The following is an 11,315-nucleotide window of genomic DNA, read 5'->3' as shown; positions in this document are numbered from 1 at the left end:
CTGCCGCCGCCGCCGCTGCCCGCCTTCCCCGAGGCTCCGGGGGCCGAGTCCGCCTGCTGCCCGCTGGCCTTCCGGGTGGACCCGTTCACCGACTACGGCTCCTCGCTCACCGTCACGCTGCCGCCGGAGCTGCCGGCGCACCAGCCCTTCCAGGTCATCCTGCGCTACACCTCTGTCGACGCCCCCGCTGTGAGTCTGCCTGAGATCGCGGGGTCGGGGCACCTGCAGAGGGGGCAGCCTCAGCCTCCAGCCCGGGCGGTAGGCGCAGATCTGCCCGGGAATCCCGCCCAGCTGCCTTCCCTGGGTCTCAGCTGGTGCTCAGGGAGCCCTTTAAGCCTGAGTCTGTGGACAGTGGGGACCCGGGAGCGCTTGTCACCCTGTCGAAGAGGCAGGAACAGCTTCTGGTGGGTGCTGCTGAACCATCTGCCACGCTGTACCTGGACTGACCAGCTGGGGTCAGGGGTAGGGGTCTTCAGTGAGAGTAGGGCAGATGGTTTTAGAGGCTCTGCAAGATTCTTGGTTTTGGAAACCTTCTGTGGGGGTGAGGGGTGCCGAGATTGACACCCAACCCCCCTTTTCCAACACACACAGACACATTAGCTTGCAGGGTTGTGGAATGGGTGCCCACCCCACGGAGGCCTTGGCCAAACAGGTGGCCAGCTGGCCCTGTAGCAGGGCCTCTGTGGAGTGGAGCCTGACTGGGCCCAGGTGCAGGATTCCCTCCAGGTCCAGGCTTCAGGGGTGTTCAAGGTGCTGGCAGGAGAGAGGCTTGCTTACCTTCGGCACCTCCAGCGCACAGGTGAGAAGGAAGGGATGTGGTCACCTTAACCGGCTGTGGAGCTGACCCACTCACGACTGTGGCAGACGTGGGCAAGGCACAGGCCCATGTCCCTGCGAGCTGTCTCTAGTGTCCCTTATACCACAGACCGTGCTCTTCGGCCCACGGTCCCTTGACTTTGCTGTGTGTGGGTACCACTGCTGCCAAGCCCTGTGGGGTCAGGAGTGTCCCAGTGCTGGCCTGTAGGCTCCCTCTGCAGCTGGGCAGGGTGGGCGAAGGTCCCTGGGCTTAATGGTGACTTCTCTGTGGGGGTCTTTGGGTGGACCTCAGAGCTTAGTGGCAGCAAAGCAGTGCAGGGATGGGTCACTGCAGTAAACTCAGGGTGTAGCCGAGGTGTATCCCCTTTTCCTAAGCTAGACCCTGGACAGTTCTGGTGGCTTCATGCAGGTCAGACGAGACTCTGAAAATTGCACTAGAGCACCGAGAATCCAAAGCAAAAGGAAGAAATCAGAAATGAAGGAGCTGAACAGAAGATTTCACAGGGCAGCATGGGAAGACAAAGTAAAGTGTTATGATGAAATGTGCAAAGAGCTGGAGTCAGAAAATCAAAAGGGCCGAACTTGCTCAGCATTTCTTAAGCTCAAGGAATGGAAGAACAAATTCAAGCCTCGAGTCTCAATACTTAACAATGCTTTGGGCAGAATATTAAATGATCCAGGAAGCATTAAAAGAAGATGGAAGGAGTATACAGAGTCCTTGTACCAGAAGGAATTTGTGGACACAGAAGGATTTCATGAAAACGTATGAGCAAGAGCCTGTGGTGATGAAGGAAGAATTCCAAGCTGCTCTGAAAGAATTGGCAAAAAACAAGGCCCCAGGAATTGACTACATACCAGTTGACATATTTCAACAAAAAAGGCACTGCCCTGGATGTACTCATCAAATTGTACCAAGAAATCTGGAGGACAACCACCTGGCCAGCTGACTGGGAGAGATCTATATTTTTTCCCATTCCAAAGAAAGGTGACCCAACAGAGGGCTGAAATTATTGAACAATATCATTACTATCACATGGAAGCAAGATTCTGCTGAAAATTATTTTTAAAAAACAATTGGAACAGCACATCAACTGAGAACTGCCAGATGTGCAGGTTGGGTTTAGAAGAGGCCATGGTACTAGGGATATTATAACGAATGTTAGATGGATCTTGGCTGAAAGCAGAGAGTACCAGAGCAAAGTCCGTGTTTCATTGACTATGCAAAGGCTTTTGATTGTGTAGATCACAACAAACTGTGGCTGACTCTGAGAAGAATGGGAATCCCAGAACACTTGATTATGTTTATGTGAAATCTATACTTGGGACCAGGAGGCTGCCGTCGATACAGAGCAAAGAGACACTGCATGGTTCAAAATTGGGAATGGAGTATGCCAGGGCTGTATCCTGTCTCCATATCTTTTCAGTCTGTATGCAGAACAGATTGTCTGGGAGGCTGGTCTCTATGCGGAGAAATGTGGCATCAGGATTGGAGGAAGAATCATTAAAAAATCTGCTTTATGCAGATGGCACAACCCTGCTTGCTGAGACTGAGAAGGACCTGAAGTGCTTGCTGCAGAAGGTCAAGGACTGCAGCCTCCTATATGGATTGAAGCTCAACATCAAGAAAACAAAAATTCTCACCACTGGGCTGATTTGCTGCGTCGTGATAGATGGTGAAGAGATTGAGGATGTATTGGGTTGCTAGCCAAGAGTCCAGCAGTTCAAATGCACTAGCAGCCCTCTGCGGGGAAGATGCCCAGTGTTCTGCGGAGATTCGTAGCCTTGGAGCCCCAGTGGATGGTCTCCATGAGCTAGTTCTGACGTGACGTCATTGCTTTGTTTGGGTTGAGCTAGAACCTCGGTGTCCCCTGTGCAGTGCCCAGCGACCTGGCCCTCCCTCTGCCTCCAAGATGTCCTCCCTTCCCAGCTCTGCCCATCCCCCCAGCTCTTTCTGAGAGCCCCATGCTACCCAGTGCCATGCAGGCCCGTCCTCCACAACCTGTGGCTGCTTCCCTCCCACCCCGGCACTCCGAGCATGGAGCTACTTGAGATGTGGGAATTGCTGTGGTGTGAGGGGCAGAACTCTGTGGAATGGACTACCCTGGTGGACAGGGCACGCCGACGCCACAGTGTGCCTGCGAGCTGGGTGGACACCTCACTCACAGGGCAGGAGCAGAGGCTGCAGCCTCAGTCTCTCAGAGGGAGGCCCCACCAGGGTCCCCGTGTTTCCTGGGCTGACAGATCAGGGTCTGAGGCCACGAGGTGGGCAGCCCTGCTGGCCTACTGTCCACTCATACTCAACCCCACCAGGCAGTACCATCCTCCCGCACGTCCAACCCCAGTCCCTTCAGTGCCCGCATCCCGCCCTCTTGCCTGATGTCCAGGCAGCCCTCTTCCATTCTCTCTCTTCTCTCTGACCTGCTGGGAGTGGAAGGCCAGGCTTTACGGGCCTGCGAGGTGGCCAGCGGCATTTCTGCTGATACCCCCTCCTTCCAGCGAGGTGGCGAGTGGCGTTTGTGCTGACACCCCCTCCCACCAGCGAGGTGGCCAGTGGCGTTTCTGCTCACACCCCCTCCCACCAGCGAGGTGGCGAGTGGCGTTTCTGCTCACACCCCCTCCCACCAGCGAGGTGGCCAGTGGTGTTTGTGCTGACACCCCCTCCCGCCTGCCTGCAGATCTGGTGGCTGGAGCCAGAGCTGACCTATGGCCACGCCAAGCCCTTCGTGTTCACTCAGGGCCACTCCGTGTGCAACCGCTCCTTCTTCCCCTGCTTTGACACGCCTGCGGTCAAGTGCACCTACTCGGCCGTGGTCAAGGTGAGCCCTCCAGCCTTGCCCTTGTTACCGGCAGCTGCGTCCACCTACCTGCCACAGGCCAGACAGCCGTAGAGCCACCTGCTCCCTACTGGCACCTGTCAGCAGGTGCACTCTCCTGGCCGTGGGGGGAGGGGGTGCCCAACAGACACACATGAAAAGGGACCAGGTCCTGGACTGAGAGTGCGGCCCCCCAAGGAGGACACAGGGGTCCATGACAACGGGAGCTCCCAGAGGGAGGAACTGGGTACCACCTGACCTGTGCCAGCCTGCTCTTCAGGAGAGAGCAAGGGCCACGTATGAAGGCCTGGGTCCCCGTATGTGAATTGGGGCATTGGTGGTTAGAATGAGAGATGCTCTGATGGGACCCCAGTGGGAGTTGAGAGACCCCTGACAGAGGACACGGGGTCCCTGGCCCAGGGTGTGGGGGCGCTGGTACGGTGGGCCACTCCTCAGTCAGGGGTCCCGCAGGCTCCCTTGGGGGTGCAGGTGCTGATGAGCGCCACCCGGAGCACGTATGTGGAGGAGGAGGGTGTGTACCACTTCCACATGGAGCACCCCGTACCAGCTTACCTCGTGGCCCTCGTGGCTGGAGACCTCGAGCCTGCCGACATTGGACCCAGGTAGGGCTCGGCCCTGTGTCCGGTGTGTCACTAACCTGGGGGGGGGGGTCTGTGGCGGTGTCCACTCCCTGCCCTGCCAAGGACCTCCCCTGTCACCCAGAGCAGGCTCACAGCCTGTGCACCCCCGTCAGGCCCTGCCTCCCACTGAACACAGTCACCCATTGCCCCCTGACATGACTGTGCCCAAGAACTCTGACCCTATGCCACGTGCTCCTGGCCCAGTGACTCCGGACAACACCAAGAGAGAGCGCCTGCTTTAGGGGAGGTGTGGGTGGGCTGCAGGGACCTTCCAGGGTGTCTCGGCCCCCTCCCACCCTCTGCACACCTCAGGAGCCGGGTGTGGGCCGAGCCGTGCCTCCTGTCCACGGCCACCAGTAAGCTGACAGGAGTGGTGGAGCAGTGGCTCAGTGCAGCCGAAAGGCTGTACGGGCCCTACCTGTGGGGCAGGTACGTCTTGGGACAGGGTCCCCCTGGGTGGGGAGGTGCGTCCTGGGATGTCGGTCCACCTCTGTGGGGGAGGCACGTTGTGGGGCAGGGTCCCCCTGGGTGGGGAGGCACATTCTGGAGTGGGGTCTGCCTGGATGCGAAGACACATCGTGAGACAGGGTCCCCCTGGGTGGGGAGGAGCATCCTGGGATGTTGGGTCCACCTCTGTGGGGAGGCGCGTCCTGGGATGTGGGTCGACTTCTGTGGGGGAGGCACGTCGTGGGGCGGGGTCTGCTCTGTAGAGCAGGAATGTCAGGACAGGCCTGAAGCCGCGGCTGCCTGTGGAGTGCACCCCTGTGAAACTCCTGTCCTGCTCTACCTTGTGCGACCCAGGGCAGCCGGGTGCCCTGGCCAAGCCCCTTAGCCGCTTACCTGCCCGGCAGGTACGACATCGTCTTCCTCCCGCCCTCCTTCCCCATCGTGGCCATGGAGAACCCCTGCCTCACCTTCATCATCTCCTCCATCCTGGAGAGCGATGAGTTCCTGGTCATCGACGTCATCCACGAAGTGGCCCACAGCTGGTTCGGCAATGCTGTCACCAACGCCACCTGGGAGGAGATGTGGCTAAGCGAGGGCCTGGCCACCTACGCGCAGCGACGCATCACCACCGAGACATATGGTACGTGTGGGGTCGGGAGGGTCCCCGAGCGAAGGACAGAGCTGGTGGCTCGGGGCTGGCCACGGTGCTGCTGTTTTCCCCTCATTAACCCCGCACCTGAGGCTGTTCAGCCCTCCTGCTTCCTGCCACCTGCCCAGGTGCGGCCTTCACCTGCCTGGAGACAGCCTTCCGCCTGGATGCCCTGCACCGGCAGATGAAGCTGCTTGGGGAAGATAGCCCAGTCAGCAAGTTGCAGGCCAAGCTGGAGCCAGGTACCCTCTGGGAGCCCCCTCTGGGACCACATAATAAGCCTGAATAAGGGGCTGCCTGCTTCTGCCCCAGGAAGCTCCCTCCCCTCCAGACTCCCGTAGCTGTCCCCCTGGGCTGCAGGGCATCAGGTAGCCATGGCTTTGCCACCTTGTGGGGAATGTCAGTAGATATTTAGACACGTGAGGACAGTGGTGGCCCTCAGCCTTTCTCCAGGGCCCAGACCACTGTCCCCTCCCTGTCCTGGGGGACACATGTGTAGGCTAAGCCAGGTCCTTCCTTGTAGGAGTGAACCCCAGCCACCTGATGAACCTGTTCACCTATGAGAAGGGCTACTGCTTTGTGTACTACCTGTCCCAGCTCTGTGGAGACCCTCAGCGCTTTGACGACTTTCTCCGCGTGAGCAGTCCCCCCACCCAGAGTCCCAGCGGGCATGGTGCTGGATGGTGGTGCTGGAAACCTTTCTTTCTCAGGGCACAGAGCCGTGGGGGGTCTGAGTACCCCCAGGACCCTGTCTACCTGGGCTTAGAGGAGCGGCTGCTTGCTGCCTCCCTTCCCTGGCCCACCAGCGACCCTCTGAGGGGGCAGGCAGGCCTGGGCATGTGCCTACCCCCCTGGTCCCTGAGGCCCTGCTTTGTCCTGCAGGCTTATGTGGAGAAGTACAAGTTCACCAGCGTGGTGGCCCAAGACCTGCTGGACTCTTTCCTCAGCTTCTTCCCGGAGCTGAAGGAGCAGAGTGTGGACTGCCGGGCAGGTGAGGGGTGGGCATGACAAGCCTCTGCTAGTGCTTGGAGCCTGACGGTCCAGAGGGCTTCCTAGAAGAGATAACATGTAGGCCATGAGGCCAAGTCTGGTGGTCACAGGAAGAGAGCTGAGCAAGCAGTGCACATCCTGGGGCAGGAGCGGAGCTCAGGGCTTTCCTGGAGCTGGCCGAGGCCTGCAGCCATGTGATGCCCATCAGGGTGACAGCGGTCTGGGGGTTGGGGTCCGGAGGAGGGACTGGAGGACCTCATGTCTAAGGAACAGCTGTGATGAGCTAGAGGGCAGTGAGAATGGTGGGCGTCCAGGGTGGCTCCTGATTCCTGGAATGTGGGCAGAGGATGTTTGGGATGTTCCCTGGGGCTAAATGTGGATGGCTGTTTGGGAACTTACTGCCCTGTACCCTTTGCTGGCTCAGGGGCCCCCTAGTTTGGGGAGGTTCAAGCTCTCAGTGCCCTGAGTCCAGTAGAGACTTGTGAGGTGATTGAGGGTCCCATCAGTGCAGACGCTGGGGCTCAGGGTCACTAGGAGCTCTGGGGTTGGAGTGGGCAGCCTCACCCTGCCCGTGGAGACTCGAGCACGCCTGTCCCCGCCCTGCAGGGCTGGAGTTCGAGCGCTGGCTCAATGCCACAGGCCCTCCTCTGGCAGAGCCGGACCTGTCTCAGGGATCCAGCCTGACCCGGCCAGTGGAGGCCCTCTTCCACCTGTGGACAGCAGAGCCCCTGGACCAGGTGGCTGCCTCAGCCAGCGCCATCGACATTTCCAAGTGGAGGACCTTTCAGACAGCACTCTTCCTGGACCGGCTGCTGGATGGGTCTCCACTGCCTCAGGGTGGGTCCTGCCATCCCCATTGACCTGGGTGGGTCCCTGAGGCCCCATGGAGGAAGAGGCATGCCTGGGTGACACTGATGTCCTGTGCTCTGCAGAGGTAGTGACCAGCCTGTCTAAGTGCTACTCTTCCCTGCTGGACTCGATGAACGCTGAGATCCGCATCCGCTGGCTGCAGCTTGTGGTGCGCAATGACTACTATCCTGACCTGCACAGGGTGCGGCGCTTCCTGGAGAGCCAGGTGCGCTGTGCCCCGCCCAGGCGGGCCCACGACCTGCCTGCCTCCCCGCACCCCCTCCGCCCCCAGCCCGCACTGCCCTCCCACTGCCCACTCCAGCCTCCACACCCTTCCTACACCCGGGAGGCTGTCCACTTGTGCTGAGGGCCCAGAACTTTTCAGAGAACAGAGTTGGATGAGGTGGGGTCCGAGTTCATTGTGAGGAAGGAGCCAGGTGAGAGGGTTATGGGGTCAGGGCATTAGCCCACCAGCTTCATAGAGGCCACGTCCAGAGGGCTGTTGGGTGTGGAATAAGCTGGGGGTGGTGTCAGCCCAAGGCCGTAGGGAGGAGTGTGCCTGCACTAGGGTACGGCCAGGGCTAGGTACTGGGGGTAGTCCAAGCTCCTTGGACAGAGACCTGAGATACCCTAAGGTCCCTTGGTCAGGACCTCATTTTAGAGGTCCTCTGGGTGGAGTGGGTCAGGCCTGACCACGATCTGGAGGCAGTGTTTGGGGCGGCGGACTGAACGCACCCTCCGGGTCCTCTGCAGATGTCCCGCATGTACACCATCCCTCTATACGAGGACCTGTGCACTGGTGCCCTCAAGCCCTTCGCGCTGGAAGTCTTCTACCAGACGCAGGGCCAGCTGCATCCTAACCTGCGCAGAACCATCCAGCAGATCTTGTCCCAGGGTCTGGGCCCGGGCATGGAGCTGGCCACAGAGCCTGGAGCAGAGCGGGGCCCGGACACGCCAGCCCTGCTGCTTGGGGACGAGGCCCCCAGCAGTGCCATCTCTCTCAGGGACGTCAACGTGTCTGCCTAGCCCCAAGCAGGCTGCCCACAACCTCCCAGACACCACGATGTGCCTTCTGGGGCGCGGGCTGCCAGGACTGCGCTGGGTTCCATTCCTGGGGATGCAAGTGCCAGTGCGCAGCATGGCATCCTCACCCACCAGCCGTCCAGCTCTGCAGGATCGGGCAGCGGCCACCCGTGCACCTGAGCCCGCCGTTCTGCACGCTGAGGCCGCGCTCAGTCCAGACTCCGGACCAGAGGATCAGGTGTCTACACCAGGCCCCTGGGGCGACCGACACACTGTGCCTTAAATCAGTGGAAGCCCGCGCTGCGCTCCTGCAGAGCCTGTCTGGCAGAGAGCCAGGGGCAGAGACAAGCCCAATATGCTTCCGAGGCGTGGGGCCGGCCAGGGGACACCAGGGAGAGGCCACAGGTCCCTGGAGAGGGGCCCTGAACTGAGGAAAGCCTGCCTTAGAACCGGTGAACCTGGGTTCCAGGCCTGGGGGACTGAGCAGGTGGGCACACGGGCAAAGCAATACCGCAGGGAAGCGGCAGGTGGCGATGGTGCTCTCAGGTCCCCGTGCTGCAGAGGCGCCCAGCTGAGCTGGGGTCTCCAAGGACCACTGGGCTGGGGGCCTCTGCTGAGCCCCGCGCCGCGCCTGCGGCGTCACCGGGACCGTTCCATTAAACCTCCATTCTGCAAACCTGCCCTTCCTGATGTCTGTCCTCTGCATCCACGCCCAGGGTGTGGAGGGCTGGTCACACACAGCTGGGTGTTGGCAGAGCGTGATCTCAGGTGCACGACCCCTGGGAGGGTCAGGACATACGGGATGGGCTGAGTGTCTTCCCAGCAGTGAGCTGCTCTGGGATCTTAGAACAGGGGCCCCACGTGGGCCAGAACTTCTGGCTGTATGAAGACTACAGACCTTTCCTGTTAACAGACACAGGGATACTCAGGGCCCTTGCAAGCTTCAGCCCCTAGCAGACCTGGGCTGGGCCTGCCCTCACCATATCAGACCAGGGTGGGTTCCTTGTCACACCTTTTTGCTGAGACTGGACAAACTCTGGCCTCAGAAATGGGCTGCCAGCCTGTTATGTTGTGCACTAACCCTACAAGGGCACTGACCGGCCTCCTGAGGACTCTGCCACTGGCACACTGTACCACTCTGCTTTCCCAGTTGGATGATAAGGTGGACACTTAGTCTTCACCAGGTTTTGTTAGAAGAAAACACGGCTTCAGGCTCAACCAGGTCTGCCCCAGGGTCTCCTAGGATGGCAGTGGGTGCTGCCCCACAGCCCAAGGTAGACCTTTCTGTGACACCAGCAGCTGGGTATCCCTTTGCTTGAGGGGCTGTCCCTTTAAATGTCCATTCGCTGGGGCTTGATGGCATACTTATGTTTACAAAACAATGAATAAACGGGTGTCAGGAAACAGAATCAACTTTATTTGAGGTCGAGTTGGAGGATGTGGCTAGGACTCGGGCCAGGGTGGCCGCTTGCCCTTCAGTTATGGGACACACACCTCGTCACCGAGAGTAGGTGTCCGAAAGGCCTGGCCATGTTCACCGTGGCATGGGGCTGGGGTTGGAGGGCACTGCTCATGGGCGTCCGGGAGCCCCGGCATCCCGGAGGGCCTGGATATACGGCCTCTTCGTTGATAAGTTTTGTCGAGCTGCCTTGGACTCCCAAACCGGAAGATGGGGTCAAGGCAGCAGGATCAGGAGGCCAGCCGGTCCAGCCTCTTGGAAAGGGCTGTGGCTCAAAGCAGGGGCCAGGGTGGGCACTTGGAGCAAGAAGGGGTAAAATCGGCCTGGAGATGCAAACAGCCAAGGCGCAGCTGTCGGCAGGCCGGGGCTTCTCCTCCCCGCCCGCCCTTCTCTGCGCGTTCCCCGACTTCGGAGGGGCCAGCGGAGCCACGCCTCTCCCTGGCTGCCTGCCTTCCAGGGCGGACGCACAGGGCCAGCATCCTCCAGCACGGGTGGACCTGCTAGGTCCTGCAATCACAGGCACCCCGCAGTCCTGAGCGTGCACGAACCGCACGTCCAGCTACCAGGGCCCGAGGCCCGGCGCTCGGGGGCCCGGGAGGTTCTCGGCGGGATGCTCCGGCCTCGCCCCGCGCACTCGGGACCAGTGCATTTCGTCCCAACCTGCCAGATCACTGGCCCAGGAAGGCCCCTCCCCGAACGCCACCAATTCCCGAAGGTGCCAGCAAACAACGGAGGCAGCGGTGCCCACCATCGCAGCCCTGCCAGCACCATCCGACCGGCAACCACCGCGTCCAGGAAGAGGCCGCGGCCACACCGGCTCCCAGAGCCGGAACGAGACGCATTCTGGGAGGCCGCGCTGCATGCTGGGACCTGTAGTCCACACGCCAGCCACCTCCCTTCAGGTCAAGCGTCCTCCAGTCCCAGCGTTCCCTCGCCTGGCCTGAGCCGAGCTGCCCAGGACAAGATGCCCAACAGCCTCCCGGTGTAAGCGCCGTGGGAACGACTCCCAACCCCCTGCAGACCCCAGAAGGAGCACCAGGAGCCGCCAGGTCTCGCGAGAGCCAGCCGCGTCGCCCCGCCCCCGGCGCGCGGCCGCGCAGCCACGCTGACGTTCAGCCGCGCAGGGCGGGGCTGGCGGATCTCGAAGGCGATTGGACCAGAATGTCATGTGGTTCCTAGCGCCGCCTCCGGCTGGCTGCTGTCCATACCCGCGGTTACCCGGGCGACCGAGCGGCCGGCCCCCCGCGGGTAGCTGGCCTGCTGGTTTCGGGGGATTGCGGGGCAGTGTGGGGAGGAGGGCAGCGGGGACCGGCCGGCGTCCCGCCGGGGCCGCGCTCGGCAGAGGACGCGGGCTGCAGATGGGAGCCCGGGGCGCGGGAGACGCGGGCGCGTCGGCGGAGGAGCCGGCACCGGAGCTCTTCCGGGACGCCGCCTTCCCGGCCTCCGACGCCTCGCTCTTCTCCGACTTCTCCACGCCGCTGGCCCAGTTCCGCGAGGACTTCACGTGGCGGCGGCCGCAGGTGGGCCTGGCGGGCGCGCGCCCTCGGGGTCGGCGCGAGGCGGGCAGCCGGGTCAGCGGGGCGGGCAGTGGGGTGGACAGCGGGGCGGGCAGCGGGCAGGCAGCCAGG

At 61.4% G+C, this 11,315-nt stretch overlaps 3 protein-coding genes across 3 annotated transcripts in view; all 3 read left to right on the top strand.

The window, feature by feature from the left end:
• The window catches only part of LOC102858378, a 7,449-nt gene extending 7,003 nt beyond the window's left edge, over positions 1-446 (top strand). The window contains exons 6-7 of the mRNA XM_006893499.1: positions 34-258; positions 312-446. Coding sequence (XP_006893561.1) covers positions 34-258; positions 312-446 — 360 coding nt within the window. The remainder of the gene's footprint in view (positions 1-33; positions 259-311) is intronic.
• RNPEPL1 (arginyl aminopeptidase (aminopeptidase B)-like 1) lies at positions 9-8,303 on the top strand. Its single transcript, XM_006893432.1, has 11 exons — positions 9-189; positions 3,492-3,632; positions 4,101-4,252; positions 4,583-4,699; positions 5,122-5,357; positions 5,495-5,608; positions 5,890-6,002; positions 6,249-6,357; positions 6,963-7,193; positions 7,289-7,431; positions 7,959-8,303. Exons 3-11 carry the CDS (start codon positions 4,125-4,127, stop codon positions 8,229-8,231), a joined length of 1,464 nt encoding a protein of 487 aa, XP_006893494.1. The 5' UTR covers positions 9-189; positions 3,492-3,632; positions 4,101-4,124; the 3' UTR covers positions 8,232-8,303.
• Positions 8,304-9,897: 1,594 nt separating this feature from the next.
• The window catches only part of CAPN10 (calpain 10), a 9,124-nt gene continuing 7,706 nt past the window's right edge, over positions 9,898-11,315 (top strand). Inside the window, exons 1-4 of the mRNA XM_006893498.1 lie at positions 9,898-9,999; positions 10,145-10,671; positions 10,708-10,935; positions 11,030-11,207. Coding sequence (XP_006893560.1) covers positions 9,898-9,999; positions 10,145-10,671; positions 10,708-10,935; positions 11,030-11,207 — 1,035 coding nt within the window. The remainder of the gene's footprint in view (positions 10,000-10,144; positions 10,672-10,707; positions 10,936-11,029; positions 11,208-11,315) is intronic.

This window comes from Elephantulus edwardii, unplaced genomic scaffold (genome assembly GCF_000299155.1).
Source record: "Elephantulus edwardii isolate Elephantulus edwardi_28Jun2011 unplaced genomic scaffold, EleEdw1.0 scaffold00127, whole genome shotgun sequence".
NCBI classification, from domain to species: Eukaryota; Metazoa; Chordata; class Mammalia; order Macroscelidea; family Macroscelididae; genus Elephantulus; species Elephantulus edwardii.
This window is presented reverse-complemented; position numbering and strand designations above follow the sequence as displayed.

What these genes read in the sequence shown, in the direction of transcription:
- RNPEPL1 (XM_006893432.1), top strand. Translation starts at nt 4,125, where the DNA reads ATGAGCGCCACCCGGAGCACGTATGTGGAGGAGGAGGGTGTGTACCAC. An exon ending in CCTGCCGACATTGGACCCAG is followed by an intron (nt 4,253 to 4,582) that starts GTAGGGCTCGGC and finishes TGCACACCTCAG; the next exon opens with GAGCCGGGTGTGGGCCGAGC. An exon ending in GCAGGCCAAGCTGGAGCCAG is followed by an intron (nt 5,609 to 5,889) that starts GTACCCTCTGGG and finishes CCTTCCTTGTAG; the next exon opens with GAGTGAACCCCAGCCACCTG.